Here is a 15,198-nt window from a genome sequence, read left to right as displayed (position 1 = left end):
GTCATCAACAAAACTGCACACCTTGTTGGCAGAAGTCAGGCAGAAAAGCTGGCAGCCAAAACTTGCTCAGTTCTACCTTTCTTTTCTTTTCTTATTCTACCTTTCTTTTCTAATGATAACTTTAACCTCTCTAATTTGCTTCCTTTTTATTTCCCTACTCCTATTGCATCTTACTGTTTTCCCAAGTGCAGCCAGACAGCCCTTATCCCTCACATTTGCATTTTCTTTTTTCTCCTCTCCTTCTGTTCTGCTCACTTATCCCTTTGGTTTGATTCTCACCTCAGTTTACTTGGATTATTCTTTTAGCTTTTTAAAAAACTTCAGCAAGCACCTATTGAGTGCCTACTGTGTGCCGGCTACTAAACTAAGCGCCGGTTCCTGCCTTCAAAGAGTTCAGTATTTCCATGCGCTCTGAATACTTGTGCAACCCCTGGGTGGAAGAAAGAGAGAGATTAAAAGAGCATGTTAGTTGGTCACCCATATATACACAGAGTGCAGAAAAATGCACAAAATGGCCTTTATTCCCCGTTTAAATCACACATTCTAACCAATCCGAATCTATAGGACATGTTGATTTTGAGTGGCCCCTTACTACTCCACTCAATTCTCACTTCCTCATTGGGCACAAGACCTCTGTTCTAGATGCTTTGGAGCACTCCTCCCCCTCTTGCAGTCGGTGGGAAAACTTTCCCTGCCTCTTCTCTCCATCCACCTGGACCTCTGGGAACTTCCCTGTCTGATGTGGGTGTCTAGATTGGGTAGTCACTCAGCTCCATCCAGTTCCAAACTTGAATGGAGATGAAGAAGCCTCTCCAGTCCTGTGAGTGGCGGGGGATGGAGAGAGCAGAAACCAAAGACTGGCCTCGGGGTGGAATCTCTTTGAGAAAGCTGAACATTCCACACCGTCATTGACATTCTCTTGGCATGCCTTTTTGCTGGATTATGATGCTAGAAGAGTCTCTGTCCCTTTACCTATCTTGATTTACAGTAACAAAAACCCCTCCAATTAATATAGCTTGAATTTTTTGCCAGCCCTTGGTTAGGGAGATAATGAGAAAAAAACATGTAATCTGCTCTCTTTCCATTTTGGGAAGTGTGATGTGCTCTGCCTGGGTGTTGCTGGAACTCTGCTTGCTTCTCCGAAACTCCCCCTTTCCATCCAAGCACTTTGCACCCCTTTGTTTGATATATAGTTCCTTTCTCCAAACTTCTTCACAACTGCAGTTAGATACCTAATAGGCTCCTCAAATTTAAAAGATCCCAAACTCAGTTGAGGATTTCCCCCATCCCTGAACCTGTGCCTCTCTCATTTTTCCCCATCTCAAAAGACGTCACCCCGATTAACCTAGTTGCTCAGGCTGAGACACTGGGAGTCATCCTTGACCCTCTCTCACACTCCATGTCCAATTCATCAGCACAGCTTACTCGCTTTAACTCGCTTTGCCTTTAAAATGGATGCTGATGGGGATGCGCCAGCCCAGCTGCAAGCGAGTGAGCGCCCTTCGGGGTCGTCTGGGCTCCCCGCTGCCATGGCCGAGCGGTCAGGAGGGAGCCGGCCCCCGCGAGGCCACCGGGGCCTCGGTTTAAATGTAAGACTGGGGGCTTCCCTGGTGGCGCAGTGGTTGAGAGTCCGTCTGCCGATGCAGGGAACACGGGTTCGTGCCCCGGTCCGGGAAGATCCCACATGCCGCGGAGCGGCTGGGCCTGTGAGCCATGGCCGCTGAGCCTGCGCGTCCGGAGCCTGTGCTCCGCAACGGGAGAGGCCACAACAGTGAGAGGCCCGCATACCAAAAAAAAAAAAAAATGTTAAGACTGGATGTTTAGTTCTCCTTCTAAGCCATATTGTTCCAACAAGCTACAGAGTCATAATGTGGCAAAGTATCCTTTTAGAGAGGTGAATATTACGGAAAGAAAACGGCTGACAGAGGTGGGAAGATTGTTCCAGGGCATGTGTATATTGAAGTACAGTATGATTAAGAATACAAAGCGGGGCTTCCCTGGTGGCACAGTGGTTGAGAGTCCACCTGCCAATGCAGGGGACGCGGGTTCGTGACCCGGTCCAGGAAGATCCCACATGCGGCGGAGCGGCTGGGCCTGTGAGCCATGGCCGCTGAGCCTGCGCGTCCGGAGCCTGTGCTCCGCAACGGGAGAGGCCACAACAGTGAGAGGCCCGCATACTGCAAAAAAAAAAAAAAAACAACGAAGCGAAGGACAGAAAGGTCATGATAAAACAAGGTGAGCAATACATCCTGGTGAAGAAGACCAGCGATGCCTGGTTGCAGGTCAAGCTGGTCGAGAACTCCAAAGCGTTTTATGTGCCTGCCCAGTACGTGAGGGAGGTCGGCCACAGAGGCCTGATGCCGCCTGTGCAACAGGCAGCGGGGCTGCCGCATCATTCTGTGAAAACGATGCAGAGTCTCCACCTTCAGAGGTCAACAGAAAATGTGAACAAATTGCCCGAGCTTTCAAGTTTTGGAAAGCCATCGCCGTCTGTTCAAGGAACAGGTCTTATTCGTGATGCCAATCAGAATTTTGGACCCAATTATATTCCAGGTCAGACTGTCAACCTCAGCCTGAACCTGACCCATAATAATGGAAAGTTCAACAGTGACTCACATTCTCCCAAAGTTTCTGGCCAGAATAGGACACGTTTATTTGGTCACTTTCCCGGTCCAGAGTTCTTGGACGTAGAGAAAGGTGGCTTCTCCCAGGAACAGTCTTGTGATTCAGCAGGAGAAGGCTCGGAACGGATATATCAAGATTCAGAGTCCGGTGATGAGCTTAGCAGCAGCTCCACTGAGCAGATAAGGACGACAACACCTCCAAATCAAGGGCGGCCAGATTCTCCTGTCTACGTTAACCTGCAAGAACTGAAAATATCCCACTCGTCTCTCCCCCCCGAGCCCCGGAAGCCCAGCAATTCAGATTAATGGAGAATGGGAACCTCATAAAGATAGTTCAGGGCATTGTTATCACTATAACAGAGGAACACAGGAAAGAACTCAGAAACCCCCTCGTTGGACTCGAGATACAAACATAAGCAAAGGAGATTCCCAAAGTCCAGGAGATCAAGAGTGGCTCAAGCGTGTTGATGATCAAGGTAGACAATATTACTACAGTGCAGATGGATCTCGGTCAGAATGGGAGTTGCCAAAGTATAATGCCTCATCTCAGCAGCAAAGAGAAATTATTAAAAGTAGGAGTCTGGACAGGCGGCTGCAAGAACCAATAGTGTTAAAGTGGAGACATAGCACCATTGTGTTGGACACCAATGACAAGGAATCTCCAACTGCCTCAAAACCCTGCTACTCTGAAAATGAGTCTTCTCCCTCTTCACCAAAGAGCCAAGATATAGACAGCAGTCCAAAGGGTCAAGAGAAATATGGATTATTAAATGTAACAAAAGTTACTGCAAATGGGAAAAAGGTTCGAAAGAACTAGTTGTCTTCTTGGGCCGTGTTGCAGGGTTCATCTTTACTGTTTACCAAAACTCAAGGAAGTAGCACAAGCTGGTTTGGGAGTAATCAGTCCAAACCAGAGTTCACGATGGACCTTAAGGGGGCGATGATTGAGATTCAAAGGATAAATCCAGCAAAAAGAATGTATTTGAGCTGAAAACCCGTCAAGGAACAGAAGTGCTGATTCAGTTTGATAATGACGCTGTTATCAATGAGTGGTTTAAAGTTCTTAGTAGCACTATCAGTAATCAGACAGTAGAACCCGATGAAGCAATTGAGGAAGATATATCAGATTCACCAGGAATAGAAAAGCACGATCAAGGAAAGGACCATAAGGATCTGAAGAAATTGCGTTCCACAAAAGTATCTAGCAGAGATTCTTCAGAACAGGAAAAGAAAACAAGAACAACTTAAAGAAGTGTCTTACACGACGCCCCACTTTGCAAGCTGTTCGTGAAAAAGGTTATATTAAAGATCAGGTATTTGGAACCAATCTTGCTAATCTGTGTCAGAGAGAGAATGGCACAGTGCCAAAATTTGTGAAATTGTGCCCTGAACATGTTGAACAATATGGGTTGGATGTTGATGGGATTTACAGAGTTAGTGGCAACTTTGCAGTGATCCAGAAGCTGAGGTTTGCAGTCAACCATGATGAGAAATTGGACTTGAAGGATAGTAAATGCGAAGATATTCATGTCATCACTGGAGCACTGAAAATGCTTTTTCGAGAATTACCAGAACCTCTCCTTACATTTGATCATTTTAATGATTTTGTTAATGCAATTAAACAAGAACCAAGACGGCGTGTCTCTGCTGTGAAGGATCTAATCAAACAGTTGCCAAAGCCAAATCAGGACACAATGCAGACTCTGTTTAGACATCTCAAAAGAGTTATAGAAAACAGAGAAGAAACCAGAATGACGTATCAGAGTATAGCAATTGTGTCTGGTCCCACTCTGTTAAAGCCAGAGAAAGAGACTGGTAACATAGCAGTTTATACCGTCTACCAGAATCAGATGGTAGAGTTAATTCTTCTCGAGATAAATTCCATCTTCAGACGTTGACTCTTACTGAAGACAACCTGTGGAATAGAAGCCAGATTTCATCAGATTCCAAGTCCTTATACCTGATGTATTTTATGTTTGGACCAAGCAGTGACTCTTTGATTTTGCACTTCTCTGAGGGACCGGAAGGGAATGGGAGAGTCCAGATGTGTGATAGGCCCTCATATTTGCTGCTCTGTTGCAAGTTGATAGAATTGTGTGTACGTTTGAATTAATTTTATCCTGAATGTTTGCACTTCATACTCTGAATTCCAGTAAAAATCAAAACTTGCGATTCTAACCAGTCATATACACTGGATAATTTGGTAAGAATACTACATTTTTTCTCCTCAAACTGGATAATGTAGAATTTCTTCTTATGATTCAATAGGTTCATCACTTTATAAAACAATACTTACTATCAGTTATTTTGAAAATGCTCCTGGGCATTTTAAACAAAATGAAGTATATCTGTTTTGAAACCTGTGTATTCTTTTTTCAGGGTTTCTTGCATACAGTGGCATCCTGACTGCTAGGACCCATTATAACCCAGATGCGATCCCTTGATGAAGGCTTGCTGTCTTCACGGAGTAGCACAGCAGCACACTAATAGTACTTAAAACATTGTAATATACTGGACTTTAATTTAGCATAAGCCGGTTCAGGGTATTTTGGGGCTGTCTGTGCTACACTGACTTGTAGCTAACAATCCTAATTCTATCTAGTGCCATACTGAGTTCTTGGTATGACCCTGTGGAAACCAACATTATTTGTTGTAAATACAGGCTAAAGACTCACTGTCCTTTAGCTTATGTATATAATTGTGCTATATAGTCTCAGAGCGCATTCTAACCCCTCATTTCTAATCACGATATTGGTCATTCTTTTCTGTGAATATCAGGTTTCCTCCAGAAGTAGGCCGTTATTTAAGAAAGTTAACTGTGTGCACTTTTAGATTTTAATTACATTTACAGGCAATTCACTGTAATGCAAATGGTACTGGAAAAATGCTGAATAGACTTGCTAAATGGTAAATGCACTACAAGAGGAACCTTTTAGATTATTTAATATGTACAGAATACATTAGAAAAAAATTATTACAGAATTCTATGTCTGCAATACGAATAGTGGAAACCCATGTGTAAATTAGATGGATGTCAGATCGAAAATGACTGTTAAATTTGAGAATTTCTTTTTACACTACTATTGTAGATTGGTTTGTATAATAAAACAGGGTTTGGAAAGTTTTGTTACAGAGAGCATGGTCTGCTGAAGATTTTTTTAAATGTATTTTTCTAGATTAACTGCTGTATATGAAATGTCTAATCTGAATAAAGAAAACTATAAGAGGTTTAGAGATTTTTCCATTGGAAATGTGCATTTTGGTTTTTAATTTTGGTGGGTTTTTTTTTTTGCATTTACTGGCACACTCTTATAATACCTCATTTTTTAAAAAATCAACTGAATCCAGTATTTCCTGTGGCAAATGTTTTCCTCATTTCACACCTTTTGTGCTCCCTGCCATGCCACTGCCTCTACCACCCACCCCTACCCACCCCTCCATTCTTTATTTCTTCATCAGTATTTGAAAGTGAATGATTTGTAACCAAGACTCTTTTTCTTAGGGTTGCATCTATAATTTACAGATTGCTTTTCTTGGGAAAAAATATTTTTTGTATGACCTGTGTAAAAACCTCTCACCTGAGTTTTGTGGTGAAAATGTTGTTTGTTGTCAAGATCTTGTTAAACTGATAACAAGCCAAGCTACTTGACAGCGATGGAAAAGCAGATTGTTTTGGGTAGGGAGAAAAAGCTCCCAAATGAGAATGTTTATATTTGCCTAAAGATGTCCTTAACAATATACAGTATGCTTTCGGCCTGGCCTATATAGTGATTGCATGCCAGGAAAACAATTAGACTCAAATCAGTGTTCTTTCTCTTGGTAGTTATGACATATCAAAGATTAAAATTGTCCTGTGTTTCTTGTTTCAAAGTACACATGTGTGTATGTGAAGTCTTAAATGTTTTCATAGTCCACAGCTAATCAGCTTATTGTAATATTGTATGTATAAGGAGATCAATGTCTTGTGCTTTCATCTTTTGTGAATTAAGAATTCTCACTTGTTTTCTGGTCATTACAAAACCAAAACAAAAGAAAAATAGATGCTGAATCCACCTACCTTTCACTGCTTCCCTTGCTGCCACCCTAGTCGGCACCACCATCTCTTACTTGGACTCACACAATAATCTCCTGTCTTGCCTCCCTGCTTCACCTCCCACAATCCATTATCTCCACCACAGCCAGAGGGATGCTTGTAAAAGGTCAATCTGATACTGCCAATCCCCAGATCAAAACACTCTAATAGCTTCTCATCACAATTAGGGAAAAATACAAAGTTCTTACCCCAACCTCCAAGGCCTGCTGCAGATTGGCCCTTGGCTACCTCTCTGACCTCATTTCCTACCACTCCTCCTTTTAACTCACCTTACTTCACTGGTCTCCTTTGCTGTTTTTGAACATGTCAAGCACCTCCAGGCCTTCGTATTTCCTGTCTCCCTAGCCTAAACTATGTTTCTCCTAAATATCCACATGACTCATATCCACATTTTATTCAGGACTGTTCACTCCTTGGAGGGCCTCCCCAGCACATACTGCCTAAAATAGCACTCTACCCCATCACTTCCTATCTTATTAACCTGCTCTATTTTTTTTCATAACACTGATGAGATTAAATTATATGTGTAATTATTTGTTATCTAATTATCATCAGAACACAAGCTTCATGAGGGTAGAAATGTTGTCCATTTTATTCACTTCTATATTCTCAGCTCCTAGAACAGTGTCTGGCACATAGTAAGAGCTCAATAAATATTTGTTAAATGAGTGATTATGCGGAAGGGGCCTAACTTAGCAGCCTAAATTGGATTCACCCTTGGACTCACATATGTATTGTTCTGTCTGGAGGGTCTAGGAGGTGGGTCCACTGAGAAACTATGTGTTTAGAAGCTGAAAGAGCTTTGCAGGAAAGATGGCATCCTAATTGAAGAAAGAATGGACATCTAAGATCCCTCCTAGACCTCAGAGTTGAGGGGGAGGGAAGATGTTGAGTATAACTCTCAGGTTGTAATTAATCAGAACATTTAAAAATAAGAAATAACAGAACCCCAACTCAACCCACCTTAAGCAGAAAAAAAAAGGATTGCTTTGGTTCAGAAGGCTAGGAAGGAGCCAAGGTTGGAGACTCAACATTGTCAGAACTCTCTGGGTCTATATTTCATCTCTGCTTCTCTTTCCCCATTTATCTCAAACTTTCTTGCAGACTGGTCTTCTCCATATTGAAAGAGACATGGCTGTCAGCAGGCAAAGCCTCACAAAGAGAAATTCTATCTCCCAGAGTCCATGGATCTATCCCAGGGAACATTTCTGACTGGCCTTTTGTTGTTGTTGTTCATGTGCCCATCATTCCATCCAATCAGTGTTGCTAAGAGAATGGATGTTCTGTGACTGGCCAGCTCTAGTTCACATACTTATCCCTGAGGCCAGGAGTAGAGGCTATAACCAGTTGAAGGGGAGTGGGAAAGCTCGCTGGGAAGAGCAAAAACCAAATAACAACAACGCCAACACAATACCCACCAGAGGGTACTACCCTGGTTATCTTCTGATCTACCTCCTGGGACTCACACCTGAGTCCTAAGTAGAGAGGGCTTTGTAAGAGTAAGTACCAATTTAAAGGACTATTTCACTAAAATCTCTGTGGGACATTGAGTACACAGGGCACATCAGAAGCACTGGCTTTAGTAGTTCCAGTTGGGTGGGAAACAGCTTTGCAACAGCACGAGCAGCGGCCACCTCAATGCATCAATGCCTTTGTTACAGGCATCAGAAGACTTGGCAGCAGATTATCACCCCAGGGAGCTACAGAAGGAAGGGAGGAAATGGTGGAAGCCACTGGGGAGTTGAAAGGATATCGTTAATGAACCTATGTCACAGACTTCTGGGAGACTCGCAGAAATAGTTGGATTAGTGAAAGGCTTTGAAGAGGGGCAAACACAGGCAAGGGCAGAGTCAGAGAAATTCCTCTCTGTGATTATGTTGTGAACTTGATTTTACTTCCAATCTGTTTGCCATGTCAAAAGGATGTCCACAGACCACAGAAAATAGGGACAGTATATCACCCAGTGAGGCCCCATCCCCCGGAGCCCGTAGCATTGTGCTGAAGTCACAAAAATCTGGGAAGCTTCGAAATAAGGCAGAGGGCAGTTGGGTCCCATTTCTGAGATCCAGTGGCACATCCCTGGCTGAGCCACGATGTGGACCCACCGAGCTGTTCTGATTCAGGAGATACCTGTCCCACTCTGATTTTATCTCCACCTATTTCTCTCTTCTTAGCTTGAAGCCCAGCCACAGACCCATACCACCATTAGACCAAGATTCCCCTGACACTGCTTTCTGCCTGGTTTGGACCTCTGCAGGATTACTCTTTCCTGTCTATTCAGACTCCAGACCTTGTCTGTGTCCTCCAGTTTGGTTTTACACCCTGGATTCAGACCTTGGCTTCAACCTCATAACTCACGGTAACTAGTTCCCTGGGCATTCATTCTAGCTCCCCTATTCACCTGCTGGCCCAGCCTGGCTGTGAGTCCTGGCTTGCGTTGTTTGGCAGCCACCCATGACTTAGCACTGACCATGTCCTTCCACCCTACTCACCTTGTCACTTGAATTGCTTTCTCTACCCACCCTTAGAATATAAAGATGCTGCTCACGTTGGTACATAACGTCTTCATATTTCAGCAGCCTGTCTGGCTGGAGGAAACTTCATAACCTCCCCTGGCAATCCATTCCACTGTCTAATCACGCTGATAGTCAAGGTTCTTCCTTCTGCCATACCATTTAGTAGAAGTCTGAGTGCTACTGAACAATAATCATTCTAAATGTCACCCACCTGGGAGAGATGAGAACAGAAATCCTCAGGGCCGCACTATTTGGAATGTGCCCAGAATGTAGAAACACCTGTTTGAGATGGAAATTGTGGTCCCCGAACATATGTCATTGATAAGCCCAGGGAACTATAATAGTCACTCCCAGAGCTTATTGGGATAATATGAGGAACCAATGAGGTCACTTTGTGGCTCCTGAGCAACTGAGGTTCTTGAGGAAGAAATCCTCAAACTGGAGGTAGAGAAAGGCGTCCTTCCGTGGACGGCCCGGCTAATGCAGCTTGTAATGTCCAGTCCTGTGCTTGGCAAAATAGATCCCAATTCATTCATTTTTACTTCTCCCCATTTCAACTGTCACCGCCCTCCCTCCTCAAGTCCAGGCACCCAGCTCCTTCTGCCTAGACAAAAGTCATAGCTCCTATCTGGTTTCCCTGCTTGTTCTCTCTTGTTCCCTCTCATTTCCTTCCATTCTATTTGTCTCACAGCTGTAAGGAAAGATCACAGAGTGATCTTTTAAAAATGTAAATCAGATCATGTCGCTTTCCTGCTTAAAATCCTTCAAAAGCTTCTCATTTCACTTAGAAAATCCAAACTCCTTCCCATGACTTATAAGGTCCTCCAGGATCAAGCCCCTGCCTACCTCTCAGACCTCTTCTGGGGCTACAGTCTCCATTGCTCACTATGCTCTAGACACACTGAATGGATTTCATCTTCTCCTACGTGAGCTCTTCCTTCTCTGGAGGGTCTTCACCCGTGTGGTTCCTTTTGCCTGCAGTGCTCTTTCCTGGGCTTTTCTCAAGGCTGGATCCTTCTCAGTTTTTAATTCTCGGCTAAAATGTCACCTCCTTAGAGAGGCTTTCCCGGCCCGCCCTTGCTATAGAAGTTTTCTCCTGACTGTTTACTTCCTTCTTTAGCATCCACTACAATTGCAGTTGTTTGATGTGTCTATTTATTTATTCAAACTCGATCTTCCTCACTAGAATGTAAGTTCCAAGAGGACAATGCCATGCTATCCCTAACCTTACCACAGTACCTAGCGTATAACAGACATTCAATGAATGTATGCTGAATTCATGTTTTTAATAGTAAGTGCTCAACATAATTTTTAAATGAATGAATGGGGTAAAAGTAGAGGGCATCCCATGGAAATTAAAAAGAAAACAAAGGAATATTAACAATAACTCTATGCCCGCCAATGTGATAACTCAGATGAAATGGACCAATTCCTTGAAAGACACAGTTACCGAAACTCAGACAAGGAGAAATAGATAACCTTAAAAGGCCTATATTGACTAAAGAAATGGAATCAATAATTAATAACCTTCCAAAGAGAAAGCAACAGGCCCAGATGGTTTGACTTGTGAATTCTGCCAAACATTTAAAGAAAAATGATATCAATTCTCTACAGTGTGTTTCAGAAAATAAAAGCAAAGGAAACCCATCCTAACTTGTCCTGTGAGGTCAGCATCACCCTAATATTAAATCCAAACAAAGACATTACAAGAAAGGAAAAGTACAAACCAATATCTCTCATAAACATAGATGCAAAGATCTTCCCAACTTGATCTATAGATTTAACTCAATCCCAATCAAAATACCAGAGCATTACTTTGTGGATATTGACAAACTGATTCTAAAGTATATATGCTAAGGTATTAAGACCCAGAATAAACAACACAATATGAAGAAAAAGATGAAGAAGAAAGTCAAAAGACTGACACTCTCCAACTTCAAGACCTACTGTAATCAAGACAATGTGGTATTGGGAAAGGAATAGACAAATAAATCAACATAACAGAATAGAGCACCTAGATGTAGACCCACAGAGGGTGGGGAGAGGAGAGAAATCGGTGTGGGAGATTAAGAGGTAGAAAATTCCAGTTGCAAAATAAATGAGTCACTGGTATGAAATGTACAGTGTGGGGAATATAGTCAATAATTATGTAATATCTTTGTAGGGTGACAGATGGTAACTAGACTTGTTGTCGTGATCATTTTGAAATGTATAGAAATATCGAATCACTGTGTTGTACAACAGGAACTAACATAGTGTTGTAGGTAAATTATACTTCAAAACCAAACAAACATACGAGGAAACCCATAGAAAAAGAGATCAGATTGTGGTTACCAGAGGCAGAGGGGGAGTGGAGGGGGAATTGGATGAAGGTGGTCAAAAGATACAAACTTCTATTTATAAGTAAATAAGTACTAGGGATGTAATGTACAACATGATAAATATAATGAACACTGCTGTATGTTATACATGAAAGTTGTTAAGAGGGTAAATCCCAAGAATTCTCATCACAAGGAAAAATATGTTTTTCTATTTCTGTAATTTTGTATCTATATGAAATGATGGATGTTCACTAAACTATTGTGGTTTGTGGTAATCATTTCATGTTGTATATAAGTCAAATTAGTATGCTCTACACCTTATTAATACAATGTGTTGTATGCCAATTATATCTCAATAAAACTGGAAGAGAAAAAGAAATAGACCCACACAAATATAGCTAACTGATCTTTGACAGAAAGATAAAGGTGATTCAATGAAGAAAGGATAGCCCTTTCAACAGATGGTGCTGGAATAACTAAACATCCACAAGCAAAAGAAACAAAAGAGAGAGAAAGAACATAGACACTGACCTTATACTTTTCACAAAAATTAACTCAAAATGGATCTTAGACCTATATGTGAAGTGCAAAACCATAAAATTTCTAGTAGATAACATAAGAGAAAATGTAGGTGACCTTGGATTTGGTGATGATTTTTAGATACAATACCTAAAGCATAGTCCATGAAAGAAAAAAATAGTAAGTTGGACTTCATTAAAATTAAAAAGTCTTCCCTGTTAAAGACACTCTTAAGAGAATGAAAAAACAAGCCACAGACTGGGAAAAAAATATTTCCAAAACACATAAGAGATAAAGGACTAATATCCAAATATAGGAAACTCTTAAAACTTAGGAAACAACCTAATTTAAAAATGGGTGAAAGAGCTGAGAAGAAACCTCACCGGAGACATATAGATGGCAAGTTAGCATATGAAAAGATGCTCAACATCATGTCATTAGGGAATTGCAAATTAAAACAATGAGATGCCATTCACTACACACCTATTACAATGCCTAAAATCCAGAACATGAACGCCACCAAATGCTGGCAAGGAGGATGTGGAGCAACAGGAACTCTCATTTGTTGCTGGTGGGAAGGCAAAATGGTACAACCACTTTGGAAGACAATCTGGCAGTTTCTCACAAAGCTAAACATAGTCTTACCGTATAATCCAACAACCACACTCCTTAGTAGTTTTCAAATGAGTTGAAAACTTAGTTCCACACAAAAACCTGCACACAATGTTTATTGTGGCCTTCTTTATAATTGCCAAAACTTAGAAGCAATCAAGATATCTTCCAATAGGCAAATAAATAAAATCTGGTACATCCAGATGATAGAATATTATTCGGCAAATGAAAAGAAATGAGCACTCATGCCATGAAAAGACACTTAATATCACTTAATGCATATCTCTAAGTGAAAGAAGCCAGTCTGAAAAGGCTACATACTACATAATTCCAACTATATCACATTCTAAAAAAGGCAAAACTATAAAGAGTAGAAAGGTTAGTGGTTGCCAGGGGCTAAGGCTAAAGGGGAGGTATGAATAGGTAAAGCACAGGGGATTTTTAGGGCAGTGAAACTATTCTGTATGATACTGTAATGGTGGATACAGTATTATACACTTATCAAAATGCATAGAACTGTACAGTACAAAGAGTGAACCCTGATGAAAGCTATGGGCTTTAATTAATAATAATATATTATTATTGGTTCATCTATTGTAACTAACGTAGCGCACTAATTCAAGATATTAATAATAGAGGCAACTGGTGCGGAGGGAGAGGGGGTACATGTGCTTTCTGCTCAGTTTTTCTGTAAACCTAAAACTGCTCTAAAAGATAGTGTATTAATTTTTAAAAGCGGAGGGAATGTGTGAGAAACAGTTCTGGAAGGCGCAAGTGAGGAGGCAGAAACCCCTGGCATTGCCCAGGAGATGGAGGTCGATGGCTAAAGGGATAGTTAGTCTCCAAAAGAATTGCAAAAACCCTCCTCCCACTAAAACCAGCAGCACATGCTGGGTTCCACCACCAGTCTTAACCCCACTCAGATATCAAGCTTTACACAGCAGCTAAATCCTAGTGGGACAGTCTCAGATAAGAACAGGAACCCCTCTGCCATTCACAGCCTCTCCTGTTTCTCCTACTGAAGTCCCACTGAACTGTTATCAGGCAGTTAAACTAGGCCTATTGAAGAAATTTCCCCCATAATAAGTCCGTTGATTATAGTCTTCCAAATGGAGAGAGGGGAGAGAGGGAGGAAGGAAGGAAGGAGGAAGGAAGGAAGGAAGGAGGAAGGAAGGAAGGAAGGAAGGGAGTTAGTGATGATTTATATTAATTGACTTTTTACTGGCTCAGGGAAATTTTGCCCATCAATCTTTCCCACCACAATGAGAATGAAATAATCTCCCGGAAAGCAAAGGAAAGGAAAGGAGGGAGGGAGGAAGGAAAGAAAGAAGGAAAAAGAGAGAAAGGAAACAGTTAATGAAGAACTAGAACTTCTTTTACAGCTACCTTTGGTGGAGTACATCCATTCTGTTACAGTGTGAGATATTCGCATGTCTCTTGATTCATATATCCTTCTGTCTCATTGGAAAAAGATATGATAAACACATTCACGCTGCAGTCTGAGTGACTGGTACTGTGTGTTCTCCTTATCAGAACTATTTGTAATTACCTAGGGATTCTCCGAGTCACACATTAGGAAGAAATCAGACTCCTGGGAGAATTCTAAGCACTACTGAGTGGTGGGCCCTGGGGGGAAATTTTATCCCAGGCTTCTTGCTCAATCTTATCTTCTAGGCCCTAGGATAGTGAGGCACAATAGAAAGAGGAGCTTGTACGGGCTCAATTTTAAGAGTTTCTGTTGCTGTGCTTAATTGTGACAGATGATTTAGGAGGGAGACAAGTCGCATGGGCCAGAGGGGAGAGGATGAGATCGACCTCTGTTCCCGCAGCCCTCAGAGAGTTGCAGGGGGAGGAGACTGAATGCTCGCGGCAGCTGAGGTCCCACCTGACATGAGGAGGTGACTGGAATTGCAAAGCTGGAAGGCGCTGCTAGGAGAAAGGCGGCTGAGTGAGCTGTTTATTCAACAGGCACTAGAAATGAAGTTTGGCACCTCGTTTGAGAACTTCCAGCAGCGTGAAGGAAGCTGATTCATTTTTTCAGATCAGACTTAATCGTTGTTCTGTTTATTTAATAGTGAGATAATAACATCTTATGTTTATGAACTGTCTTATAGCCTGAGGGAGTCCACAGCGCTTTACAGACTTCAAAATCAGAAAGAAACTCGACAGGGACTATGTCTTCCACCACTGAAATGCCGTCACCTGGGGGCTGGGCGATCAGGGAGGGGAGGGATTGGCTCGGGCAGGAGCTGGGTCTTTACAATGACAAACGTTTCCTGGAGTAGCTCCATAGGCCAGGATTCATGTCGCTGATGGGCAAGGCTACTGTACAGGTTGGGACAGGGTGTCCAACACAGGACAACCAGCTGAGGGGTCCCTTTGCCAAGCCGAGCACCCTTGCGAGGGTCTGCATCTGCCTAGGGGAAGGGATACCCTATTTCCCATTCACAGAAAGAAGCGTTTCTAACTCTAATTAATGAAACTTATTTCACTGTAATGTGTATTGGCTAAGG

General features: G+C 42.2%; 1 protein-coding gene across 1 annotated transcript; it reads left to right on the top strand.

Moving 5' to 3' along the window:
• Nucleotides 1–1,467: 1,467 nt before the first annotated feature.
• On the top strand, nt 1,468–4,522 carry LOC132513079 (rho GTPase-activating protein 12-like). The gene is given in 6 exon segments (XM_060137289.1): nt 1,468–1,491; nt 1,891–1,981; nt 2,200–2,894; nt 2,896–3,571; nt 3,574–3,848; nt 3,851–4,522. Coding segments are annotated over 6 exon segments (2,433 nt in total).
• Nucleotides 4,523–15,198: the final 10,676 nt, after the last annotated feature.

The sequence above is a fragment of the Lagenorhynchus albirostris genome, chromosome X (genome assembly GCF_949774975.1).
Source record: "Lagenorhynchus albirostris chromosome X, mLagAlb1.1, whole genome shotgun sequence".
NCBI lineage: Eukaryota > Metazoa > Chordata > Mammalia > Artiodactyla > Delphinidae > Lagenorhynchus > Lagenorhynchus albirostris.
This window is presented reverse-complemented; position numbering and strand designations above follow the sequence as displayed.